The sequence below is a fragment of the Cervus canadensis genome, chromosome 5, assembly GCF_019320065.1.
Source record: "Cervus canadensis isolate Bull #8, Minnesota chromosome 5, ASM1932006v1, whole genome shotgun sequence".
Lineage (NCBI taxonomy): Eukaryota > Metazoa > Chordata > Mammalia > Artiodactyla > Cervidae > Cervus > Cervus canadensis.
Window position 1 is genome coordinate 99,272,424 of NC_057390.1, and position 11,755 is coordinate 99,284,178.

The window sequence follows — 11,755 nt, forward strand, 5'->3', positions numbered from 1 at the left end:
CCAGAGCAGCTGAGCAGGGGCCCCCAGCCCCGGGGGAACCCGCCATGTCCTCAGGGTGCCGTGCGGCCTGCTCCCAGCGTCTCAGACGGCGCAGGTGGCTCTTCTAAGCACACAGCTAGGAGGAGCTGGAACCTCACGGCTGGGGACCCCCGGCTCTCACCCCTTTCTTCTGCCTCGCTGTGGGCAGACTGGGGTGGCCTAGGGAAGCAGGCCCTGGCAACCTCGGCTGAGTCTTGGGTCTGACCTGGCTGCTGGGGGGTCTCCCCCACCGGGAGTACTCCCCACGCCCTCCTCTCATTTATTGGTATAAATACGGTGAACACGACTCGCCCTCAAGCACTTCCTGTTCCGGAAGCGGGGTGGGTGTAGGAGGCAGAGTCCATGTTGGGTACTGTGCCCTGGCCGGTGGGCGTCCAGCGCGTCCCCTGTGGTGTCCACAGGCCTCACAGGTGCAGCTTCCTGTCCTGGTCCCTGCACGGCCGCCAGGCGATGGGAGCAGCCGGATGGGGGCCGTGTCCCTGTGCAGAGCCAGTCCACCAGCACCGGCCCGTCTGTCCTCAGCATGAGGTCTCCTAGCGAGGCCTTGTCCTGGCCTGGGGCTGTGTGATGGCCGCCTCTGCCGGCAGGTCCAGCGGATGGGTGTGTGAGGCCGCTGGCCGGCAGCGCTGCCTGCCCAGGGCCTGCTCAGGGCTGGCACATGTTCCAAGGGCTGTCAGGCCTCAGGGCCGCCCTCCTGTGCCTGCGTCGGTGGCGGGTTGCTGCTGCCTCCTGGATGCAGGGTGCAGGTTCGGGGCCAGAGCCCAGCTCCACCGCCCAGGGGTGTGGCCCTCTCCGGTGGGGACCCTCCCTAGTGCAGGAAGGACCTCCTCCCGGTGCGGAAGAAGGACTCAATCTGCTCCAGCGACCGGCCCTTGGTCTCAGGCACGCAGCAGCCGGTGAAGGCCAGGTTCACCAGGCATACGGCGGCGAAGAAGAAGAAGGGGGCCTGCAGGCCAAAGGCGTTCTGGTGGGGGAGAGCGCGCGGGTCACAGGGAGCCAGCGTCAGCTTCTGGCTCAGCTCGTGCTAGCCAGCCTGGGGTGCGGCGCTCCATCTCATTACCCGTCAGACACCCTGGGGCTCCCCACCGCCCGCAGGAAATCCAGCCGCTTTAGCAGGGTGTTCGAGGCCCTCCGGGGCTGCAGGCAGCCCTCCTCTGGTGCTGGGCCCTGGGACTGACCTCCTCCTCTGAGCTGGAGCCCACCCTGGCCCCAGATACCAGCCTCTCCCTGGTTCCAAAGCCCACCTTACCTCTCAGCCTTCCCACACGCCTGCCTGCAGCAGGCCCGCCACCACGGCACGGCTGGGGGTGTGCTCCTACTCTGCCTGCCGCCCCCTCCTCTCCACCATCGCTCTGCCTCCTGCTGGCACCTCTCTGGGTGCCCCCACGCTGCCCTGACCCACTGACTGCACCAGGACAGGCCCTGCCCAAGCTGTCTGCGTCAGAGCCTCCCACCTGGGCACTGGGGACTGCGGCTGGCTTCAGGGCCTGCTGGGAGTCTGAGCCAAGTTAGGACGGGGAAGCACTCGGCTGAGAGACCCGAGCTGCCCACCGGCGGGAAGACCACGCTCACTGCCCAGGAGGGTGCGGCAGGGCGGGCGGGCCTGGCTCTGTGGTCCCACCCCGGTCTGGGGGTCAGCTGCCTGACTTCTCCCAACAGTTCCCTGAGCCGAGTGTTTGCTGAACTGAAGGAGCCTTTGCTACGCTGTCACTTGGTCCCTGGCCTGGTGTGAAGGGAGCGTGTGCTGAGGCTGAGGGGACACAAGGAGACGCCCTCGCGTGGGCCAAGTACTCACCGTCACCAGCAGGAAGGACTTGGTGAGGGCGAAGGCAGTAAGCCAGCTGACCAGCACGCAGAGCCCTGAGGCCACGCCGCGGGCCCGCAGGGGCAGGATCTCCGACATGAGGAGCCAGGTGATGGGCCCCCAGCCCATGGCGTAGCCTGCCGGGAGTTGGGGGGGGGGGGAGGGCGCGCTCAAACCCCATCTGGGGGCCGGGGGAGGCCTTGGTGTCTCCCTGGAGCTGCTGGGAGACCCTCCCCAACCACCGAGACAGCAGCACCCCAGCCCATCCGAGCGCATGACGCTGGCCCACCCCCACCCCTCCACGGCCGCACCTACCCATGATGAAGAGCATGGTGGCCAGCAGGGGCACCAGGGTGAGGTAGCTGGTGGGCGTGGCCAGGGGCTGCTCCGTGCCCGCCAGGGCCGCACGCTCCAGGCCCACGGTGCTGTTGGGGGCCAGAGACTTGGGACCGAAATGCACGTACAGCCCCAGGGTCAGGTTGGCGGCAAACATGCCGGCCGCTGTGGATAGACCGGCGGCCCTCGGGGGGCCGGGATGCCGTGAGCCCGAGCCCCTTGGCGCCCTGCACCGCCCACTGCCCTCCAGGCCGCTCCCACCCCGCCGGCGTCTGGGCCGTCACACCCAGCGTGTGTCGCAGTCGGCCTGCTCGCTCCCGCGAGCCCCAGCAGGCCTTTCTGGATGTCCAGCTCTGCTGCGCCAGGCGCCGGGGAGACCCAAGTCCACCCGGCAGGGCAGCTGTGACCCAGGCCCCCGCTGATGCTCCCCCAAGAGGGCAGCAGCTGAAGGAGCAAAAGGAAGCGCAGGCAACCCACCCGCACTCACCCGAGATGAAGAGCAGGACCTTGCGGCCGGCCAAGTCCATGGTGAGGGCGGCGATCAGCACGGACAGGAGCCTCACGGCGCCCACGATGGCGGCGTCATCCTTGGGGGGCTGCAAGGAGGGGGCCCTGAGGCAGAGCGCCCCAGCCCCCAAGGCTCCGCAGGGGCAGGCCCCAGGTCCGCTGCTTTGTGCCAGGCAGCGGCACCAGTCGCCCAGCCCAGCTGGCGGGGGGTGCAACCGCCACGCCCACCGCTAAGCCCGGGGCTGCTACGGGCTCCTGGCACCACTGCCCCTAATCTCCACATCTCATCTCATCTCTGAGCCCAGGGTAGGCGGGTGAAGGCCCGCTGGCTATTATCTCCAGTTCGCAGAGGAGGAAGCTGAGGTTTGGGGCATGGGGACTGACTTCCTCAGCAAGTGACAGATGCTCTGAGCCTGGGATCTGCAGCTCCCAGGGGTCTGTTCTTCTAGAAGACTGGTCTCCCTCGTACTTCTGAGTATCTTATTTATAAAGCACGCAAGCTTTACTCACAAACGTTACTCTGAGGACAGGCGGGCGGAGCGGAAACAGTTAGGAGACGTGGGTGTGCCCCCGGCCCTGGACAGGGCGGGCGCTCAGCAGGCACGGCCTCCCTGGGCCCGGGGGCAGCGTGGGTGGGCTCTCACCAGCAGGACCGCGGTGCTGTCGAAGATGGACTGCAGGTAGACGAGGATGGGCGTGATGCCCGTCAGCTGCTGCAGGAAGCGCATCAGCAAGGCGATGACGATGGGGCGGTACATGTGGGGGTCCCGGGCCTCGGCCCACGACAGGTGGCTGCTCTGGAGACACGAGGCTGCCGCTGCAGGGGGCTGTGCTGGCCCCTCCGGCTGGAGCCACCCTGGCCTGGGGTGCCCAGGCTAGGCAGGAGGCTCCCTTCTTCCCTCTTCCAGGAAAGGTCCCTGCCACTGGGGCAGCCCTACCTCTGGGGACCCCCCAAGGGACCCAGGCTCCCGGGTCAGTGGGTGGGCTGAGGCAGGCCCCCCGATGGCAACATGGCCAGCCCCGGGCCTCCACGGCGTGGCGCACACACAGCCTGGGCCAGGCCCCGAGACGTCCCGCCCCCACCTCGTTCCTGGAGGTGGGAACTGCTCTCATCCCTGCTTTCCAGGAAAGGCAACCGAGGCTCACACCAGTGGTGTGAATGGCCCATGTCCCACAGCGCTGCAGGACACCCACCCTGCACACACCTGTCTCCGGACGGTGTCCTGGATCTGCTCGAACTCCCAACGGGTGTCGGCATCCGCCCCTCTCAACCAGGCCAGCGCCTGCAGCGCCTCCGCGTCCCTGCCCTTGGAGAGCAGGAAGCGAGGGGAGTTGGGCATACAGCTGAGCAGCAGGACCATGATGAGCACCGGCCCCTCCCCGGCCACGGCCAGCCAGCGCCAGGGCAGCAGCAGGCCTGTGGACAGGAGCTGTGAGGGGCTGGGGCGGGGCTGGACACAACCCCTCCCACCGGGGGCCTCTGAGCAGCCTCACTCGCCTTCAAGGGTTAGTCCCAGGGCCGCCTCCTACAGGAAGCCTACCCTGGTTTCTCCAAGCTGGGCTGCACTCTGATCACAAGGCCCAGGTCCTTGGAGGGCCCCAACGGTCACAGCAGAGTGACGGAGGAGTAGCCTGAGCAGCAAGGCCCTGGGGGCCTCTACCAGTAAACACTGACCACCCCCCACAGGCCGGCTGTACTACGAGCACTTTTCTCCCATCCAAGTACAAACCAGGCCCGGCCCAGCTTAGCTTCTGAGACCTGACAAGGTCGGGAGCATTCTGGGTGGTATGGCCGTAGATCTGATCACTTTTCTCTATGGACTTCCCACCTGAGACTAATTGCCAGAAACCATTCTGCTATTAAAAGACGGTTTACAAGACTGCCCGCCTAGGAGAACCCTCACGGCCCAGTTAGGGGTGGGGCCTCGTGACCAGAGAGGCGCAGGGAACTGCCCGGAGGCAGGCAGCACCATGGCGGCCCCCACCCCTGGCCTCCCAGCAGGGGGTCATTGTGGGCAGGTTTGTCCCTTTCTCTCGGGTTGGGCTTCCCTGGGTGGCTCAGACAGTAAAAAAGTTTACCTACAATGCAGGAAACCTGGGTTTGATCCCTGAATCTGGAAGATTCCCCTGGAGAAGGGCATGGCAACCCACCCCAGTATTCTTGCCTGCAGAATCCCATGGACAGAGGAGCCTGGCGGGCTGCAGTTCACGGGGTCACAAAGAATCGGACACGATTGAGTGACTCACACTTTCACTTTCTTTTGTCCCTTCCAGCCCCTGCTGCTCAGCGGCCCCGTCCCCCCACCCCCCAGCCTGCACACAGGAGGTGTTTCGTGTGCATCCGGATGATACTTGCCGAGGGCATAGAGGGACAGTGACCCAAACACTGCCATGAGCTGGGGTGTGGCGCCCAGGGCCCCGCGGACGCTGGGGGGAGCAATCTCAGACACATACACCTGCAAGACACAGGCCACCCGGCCTTTGCTGAGCACATGCCCCGGGCCTGGCTGGGGTGAGCGGGGTGGCCCAGTGAGCCCGGGGAGCGGGGAGCAGGGAGCGGGGGCTTCTGTGGGTTCTCGCCCTGGTCATGATCTCAGCAGGACCTCAGCTGCCCGAATGGTGAAGTGGGCAGAACCACTCAGCCCTGACATGGGGACGCGAGGCTGGGGGTGGAGGCCCGAAAGCACCCAGACTCTGGCCTCCGCTCCCCCGACCCGGGGCTTCGTGCCCAGCTGGGCCTGCCCAGCCCCAATGTGGGAGTGGTGGGCAACATGCGGGGTCCCAGGAGGGGTGCAGGGCAGGGACTTCCCCTTTCTTCCCGTTATGTTGCTCAATGTGGATTTTCTCTGATTGAGCAACGAGTCTGCCAGGCTTTGAGACAGGAAGTTTGGGGAGTCCAGAGTGGGGGCAGCTTGGGGCATGGTGTCACATTTCCCCCAGGTTAGCTGCCCTGGGGGTGCTGAGCTGAGGCTTCCTGGCAAACACATCCCCACAGATTGTGCGGGGGGCGGGCCCGAAGCCAGGAGCCCTCAGCTCATGGTGGTCAGTGCAAATACTGAGGCAGTGAGGAGCCGGGGCTGGGCAGTCCTGGCCTTACCGGGATGCAGGCAGCTGTGAGACCCCCTGCGAAGCCCGTCAGCATCCTTCCCAGAAGCAGCATCCAGAGGCCGTGGGCGCCTGCCATCAGCGCATAGCCGGCTGCCGAGGGCACAGCTGAGAACATGATGCTGAGCTTCCGGCCCAGGAGGTCATTGAGGACCATGGCGCTGAGTCCCCCGGCAGCTGCACCCAGGGTGAACACGGACTGCAGGGGAAGGATGCAGGGCAGGCATGCCTGGGCACCCAGCACCGCCACCCCCCCACCCCCCATCAGAGCCTAGAGACAGCTGCTCTCCCAGGCTGTCCTGGGAGCCTGGGCTGCAGGACTGGGGCTCTGGATGGTAGTGAGCCTCCTGTCCCCAGAGGGGTACAAGCAGCACGCGGACAGCTGTTTGTGAGGGAAGCCACAACAGGTGTCTGCCGTGGTTCTGTCCAGACTGGTGTTTAAATGCCTCGTACTGTCATATAGCAGACAGGAGGGTTCTTTGACTTGAAGCTCTTGGGATTTTAAGGTTTGGGGGTTCTCGGACTCCCTGCTGCGTATGTGGGGAGTTGGATCCAGTCAGCGACCTGGGCATCCTGCTGAGCCTGTCTGAGCCTCAGTTTTTGCAGCTGCGTTATGGGGATAGCAGTAGCACCCACCTCATAGCATTGGCCCCAGAGTGAACCAGCTCGAGTGGGAACTGCCGAGCAGGCCCGGCACAGACTAGGTGCACAGCGCGCCTTGGGTGTTATTATCTTAGCTAATGTGCCGTGGTTGCATATATAAGGGTACTAAGATGGCAGTTCCAGAATCTTGGGACTCCAAGGCCCCGTGCTCCTCCTACCCACACGCCCGCCATCTCTCCTGGCACCCTCGTGGCCCAGCAGTGCTCTTTCCATTAGTCCCAGAATGCCCTGCCTCCCCTTGTCCAGGGAGGTGCCTGCTCTGTTGTGACGGCCCAGCTCCAGGTGTGGGGGTGATCTGGGGAACCCTCAGCCCCACTGGGTAGAGATCTTAAGGGACACCTCCCCACCTGCTCCTTCCCACGCCTTCTCCATCAGCTTTCACTTCCCCCTTTCATTTCGGAGACATGGTCTGGCCTCACTACCCCTCACCCCTATTACCGACCTGGAGTGGATGGGGGAGGGGCAGACCAGGGCCCTGGAGGGGGTCCCGTGGCTGAGCTTGGCGGGGGGGTGGGTTCCTAGCTGGGGACAGAGCTCAGTGGGTCCCTGCCCCCCCTGCCCTGTCCCTTGTCAGCTCAGAGCGTGGCTCTTACCCCGAACCAGGATGCCTGGGTTTTGGTCAGATTCAGGTTTGGATCCGAGGAGTGCTCCAGGGCAGGAATGACAGGGGATGTGTAGACCAGAGCGTACCCGAAGCTGAAATTGCCCAGCACAGCAGCGAAGGTAGCCAGGAACACTCTCTTGTTCTGCAGGACCCTGGTGTTTGTGGGGGCGGTGCAGAGCCCTCAGGATCTTTGAGTCCACCCTCCCACCCCCCAACTGCTGTCTGGCCTGAGCACAATGGCTGCCTGCTCAGAGGGCCGTGCTGGGGACAGATGGGTCAAGAGCTGGTCAGACCTCCTGGGCCTGAGCACCGGCTCCCTTGTGGGAAACCCCCAGGGCATGAGGACAGCCCATTGCTGGGGCTGGGACACGGGTGCGGGGCGCCCTTCCCAGAATAGGAGCCCTGGCGGCTGCCCCCAGCTTTGCCATGCAAGGCTTGCTGCTTGACTTTAGGCAAACCCCTCACCATCTCTGGGCGTCCATGGCCCTATCTCTGCCAGCTTGGGGCTGGGCCTAGTACTCAGGGGGAACCAGGACTAGTGTGTCTGAACTAGGCGGCCCCTTGGTGGCCACTCCCCAACAGTCAGTGGAAGCCCAAGGTCGGGGAGCCAGCTGCCCACTGGAGGTTACCAGGCCATCAGCATCCTCCACCCGCAGACCCTACGCCCAGAGACTCTCACCCGACCCGCGTCCTCTCCCCTGGTGACGGGGGCGGCTTCTCGGGGAAGGTGTCATAGTCACGGCCTTCGGCTCCCAGCAGCGGCTCCTGCATGACCGGCTCCTCCCGCCCGGGCGCGCCGCAAGGGGCCGGGGCAGCTCTGTTCCGAGGCGCGTCGGGCCGCAGCGGATGGAATCATCCGGCGGAGCCCGGAGCCCCGCCTCCAGCCCGCGATTGGCTGCTGGGCGGCCCTGCAGAGCGGGCGTCGGCCAATGGGGCGGCCGCGAGTGGTGCGGATGCTGAGGATGCCGGAGCCGAGCTGGGTGGGGCGGCCGGGCTTTCCCCGGGAGTAACCCAAACCGGAAGGCAGAGTTTTCCCTGGACGCCGCAGGCCCCTCGTGCGCCCCTGGAGGCGGCAGGGCTCGCTAGGCGGATAGGAGCCCCTCACAGGGGGAGGCTCTTGGAAGTCGTGCGGGGCCTGGTCCAAGCTGGGTACCAGCCCTGGGGGCGTAGACCGCATCCCTGCATCCCACCCGGGGCCCATGTGGTATAAGCGGGAGGAAGCTGAAACCCAGAGAGGGGCCGCAAGGCGCCAGGGTCACCCAGTGGACATTTGTGCCCCTTCGAAGGAAGGCCGTGGGCTCCGCCTTGCGCTCGACTCCCCCCCTCCCTGCCACAATACGTCTGGAGTCACTGCAGTCCCCTAACGGGGTGAGACCCAGCTGGCTCGCCAGATCCAGGGCCGCCTCAGCCAGGGGGTGTGGCGTGAAGGCAGAGGGAGGAGGGGGTGGCGGTTCCCCCGGGCGAGACTTGCATGTTTTCCCATTTCTGACTGGGGGAGTAACCTGGCTTGTAGCAAATCATCCAGGTAATAAGATACAATTTACAAATAGGAAAAAGCAGAAACTGAAAATTCCCTGGAAGTCCAACCTAAAACCCCCCCAACCAACCAAACAAAAAAACCAACCCAACCCGCACACAAACACACACACCACACACCACACAACAGCGACAAAAAGTCTGGAGTTACTAGTGGCAACTCTCCCTTTGGACTTCTTCAGAGAGGAGAGAGGAAGATGAATCAGACCTTGTACTGAATGGACATCCACATATATTTTTAAAACCGATCCTTTGTTGTTGAGCATTTGGGTTATTTCCAAATTTTATCTGTCAAAATAGCAAAGAGTTTTTAAAAGTTGTTACAATTCTCTTTTATACTCATCGAAGTATAACCGTATGTATTAGAATAGAGAAAAGAGACGTGGGAAAACCACGCGCTCTGCCAACAGCCTCCCCTTCCCCTCTTTTCTCCACGTATCTGTTTGCATATTCATACACTGAATGTGCCTCAGATCGTGTGATACTTCACACTGTCTTTTAAGCATTTTCTTCTTACTATTAAGGACATCATATTTGGACTCAGCACATCCAGTAAGTGGCGATTCCTGCTACAGTCCTGCGTAGTCCTCATGACTGTAGTTTGAAAATTGAGATAGAAGACATTGACCCTGAGCAGGACCTGATGGGGCTTTCCCAGGACAGAACCCCACCCTGATGTCCTTCACTGCCTTCTGTCTATAGAAAAACATTAGCCATAGAATGAACTTATTCAGAGAAAGGGGGAAAAAATGCAGAAGCAAAGAAAAGCAAACAGGAAAAATAATAAAGTTTAGTCATTAAACAAAGTCAAGGACCTCTTAGTTCCTCCTCAAAGGCTATAGATAATACTCTGAGTAATCTCCTATGAGCTGTTGGCTGATACTGAAACTCCCATCAGGTGGAAGGAGTTAACTCTTTGATGACCAGACCGTAGGCATGACATGAGGTGCTCCATCACGCTCAGTTCCAAGAACTGGCCTCAAAGAAATGGACCCAAGCCAACTGTGGAACTGAAAATTAACTGTACTTAAGATGACGCTGATGAGACCACTGTGTGACCACTTTCGAGAGGATCACTGGAGCTGACTGTGCTGTTTCTGTAGGGAGCCCCCTCCCTCCACCTATGTGTGTGCGCTAAGTCGCTTCAGTTGTGTCCGAATCTTTGTGACCTTACGGACTGTAACCCGCCAGGCTTCTCTGTCCGTTGGATTCTCCAGGCAAAAATACTGGAGTGGTGACGGAGGAGTCAGGCTTGTGTCTCTTATGCCTCCTTCACTGGCAGGCCAGTTCTTTACCACTTGGGCTTCCCTGGGGGCTCAGATGGCAAAGAATCCGCCTGCAATGTGGGAGACCTGGGTTTGGTCCCTGGGTGCGGAAGGTCCCCTGGAGGAGGGCATGTCAACCCAGTCCAGCATTCTTGCCTGGAGAATCCCCATGGACAGAGGAGCCTGGTGGGCTACAGTCCACAGGGCCGCAAAGAGTCGGACACGACTGAGCGACTGACACAGGGCAGCACAGCGCCGCTTGGGAAGCCCTCCTTTACCTACGAGAACCCTGAACATCCCGAGTAGCAAGCGGAGTCAACTTTTAGACCCGAGTCGCCCTTCTCCCCCAGGTTGCTGGCCTCCTATAGAAAGCAAGCTTTCCTTTCTTACCAATACTTGTTTCTTGAGTATTGTATTTCAAGCTTCGAGCAGCCAAATCTGAGCTCAGTAGCAACATCTCAGACATAAGCTCAATGAATAAATCTCTGTGTGCCCCCCAGGAATTGCAGCTCAGATCACGAAAGAAGCTTCTGGGACTTCCTCGGTGGTCCAGTGGCTGAGGCTCTGAGCTCCTAACGCAGGAGGCCCGGCTTCGATCCTTAGTTGGGGACTAGATCCCACGTGCGCCAGTGAAGATCGAAGATCCTGCATACTGCAACTGAGGTTCAGTGCAGCCAAATACATACATTTTAAAAAGGAAGCTTCTGGTCACCCTCAGAGAGTCCCAAGTACCTCTTTCCAGTCATGTGCAGCCTCCTGAGGTCCCATCACTGACTTCTGTCCTTGTGGATTAGATTTCCCTACTCTTGAACCTCCTGAATGGACTCCTGCTCTTGTGTTTGGCTCTTCCCCCCAATTTTTTCCCATTAAAAACATTTTTTTTATGTGGGATCTTCCCAGATCAGGGGTTGAACCTGTGTCCCCTGCCTTGGCAGGCAGATTCTTAACCACTGGACCACCAAGGAAGTCCCCAGTTTTGTTTTGTTTGTTTTTTTCCTGTTACAGTCATCTTTATTGAGGGACAATCTACACACAGGAAAATAAACTCATTTTAAGTGTGTAGGTCAATGAGTGTTGACAACTGTATCACCCCGTGGCTCCTCAATCAACACAAACTTGCCATCCTCCAGAATCCCCCTTCCCAGTCAATATGCCCCCCTCCATCCCTAAGCAACTACTGATCATCCATCTCTGACTGTCGATTCCATTCATCTTTCCTAGAGTTTCATAGAAAGAGACCTTATAGTAAGTGCTTCCTCTGGCTGCCTTTGCACGCCACATCCATGAGACTCATCTGTGCTGCGTGCCCTAGTGGCTTACTCTCCGTTTACTGCTCTGCGTGTGAGTTCCATTCTTTTATGGGTGGTTGAGTTTCACGGGGCTCAGGGCAAGCCACCCTAAAATATGCCAAAGTGGCAGACACTGATTACTCTGAATTTAAGCTACTTGAGAAAAGCAGTGGATGCAAGAAGGAGACTCTGACCCTCCTCTCTGTCCCCTTGAAAGTAGGAAATAAATTTCCCATGTGGAAGCTAGCCTTCCTGCACCAGGAGGCAGAGAGTCAGGCTTATCCCCAGAGATGGGGAAATCAGGGCCTGAAGGCTGGTAACAAACCCTGCTGAGTTCCTTCACTAACTAGTACCCAAGCCTGAGTGTCTTTGTCTTGTCAGTTCTTGACAGATTTGTCGTTTCTTTGTCTAAATAACATAAAGGCTTCCTGCCTTTGGTCATTTCTTTGGGTCTTATGTCTATGAAAGCGCCGTATGTGTGAAATTCAATTTGTCTCTTTGGTTTTCCTCCTGTTGATCTGTCTTGTGTCCATTTAATTATTAGATAAGCTGAAATAACGAAGAAGGGTAGGGGGCAAGGTCCCCCTCCTGGACAGGCTATTTTCAG

General features: G+C 60.4%; 1 protein-coding gene across 2 annotated transcripts; it reads right to left on the bottom strand.

The window, feature by feature from the left end:
* Positions 1-238: 238 nt before the first annotated feature.
* On the bottom strand, positions 239-7,918 carry SLC2A6 (solute carrier family 2 member 6). Of its 2 annotated transcripts, XM_043470077.1 has the most exons (10): positions 7,738-7,918; positions 7,048-7,210; positions 5,784-5,990; positions 5,043-5,142; positions 3,892-4,103; positions 3,331-3,483; positions 2,667-2,775; positions 2,159-2,344; positions 1,835-1,980; positions 239-1,003 (listed from the first exon to the last, which is right to left on the bottom strand). In XM_043470077.1, the coding sequence occupies exons 1-10, from the start codon at positions 7,827-7,829 to the stop codon at positions 848-850; spliced, it is 1,524 nt and encodes a 507-aa protein (XP_043326012.1). In that variant the 5' UTR covers positions 7,830-7,918; the 3' UTR covers positions 239-847. The 2 variants fall into 2 exon arrangements, with proteins under 2 accessions (XP_043326012.1, XP_043326013.1); XM_043470078.1 differs by lacking the exon at positions 5,784-5,990.
* Between the last annotated feature and the right edge of the window lie 3,837 nt (positions 7,919-11,755).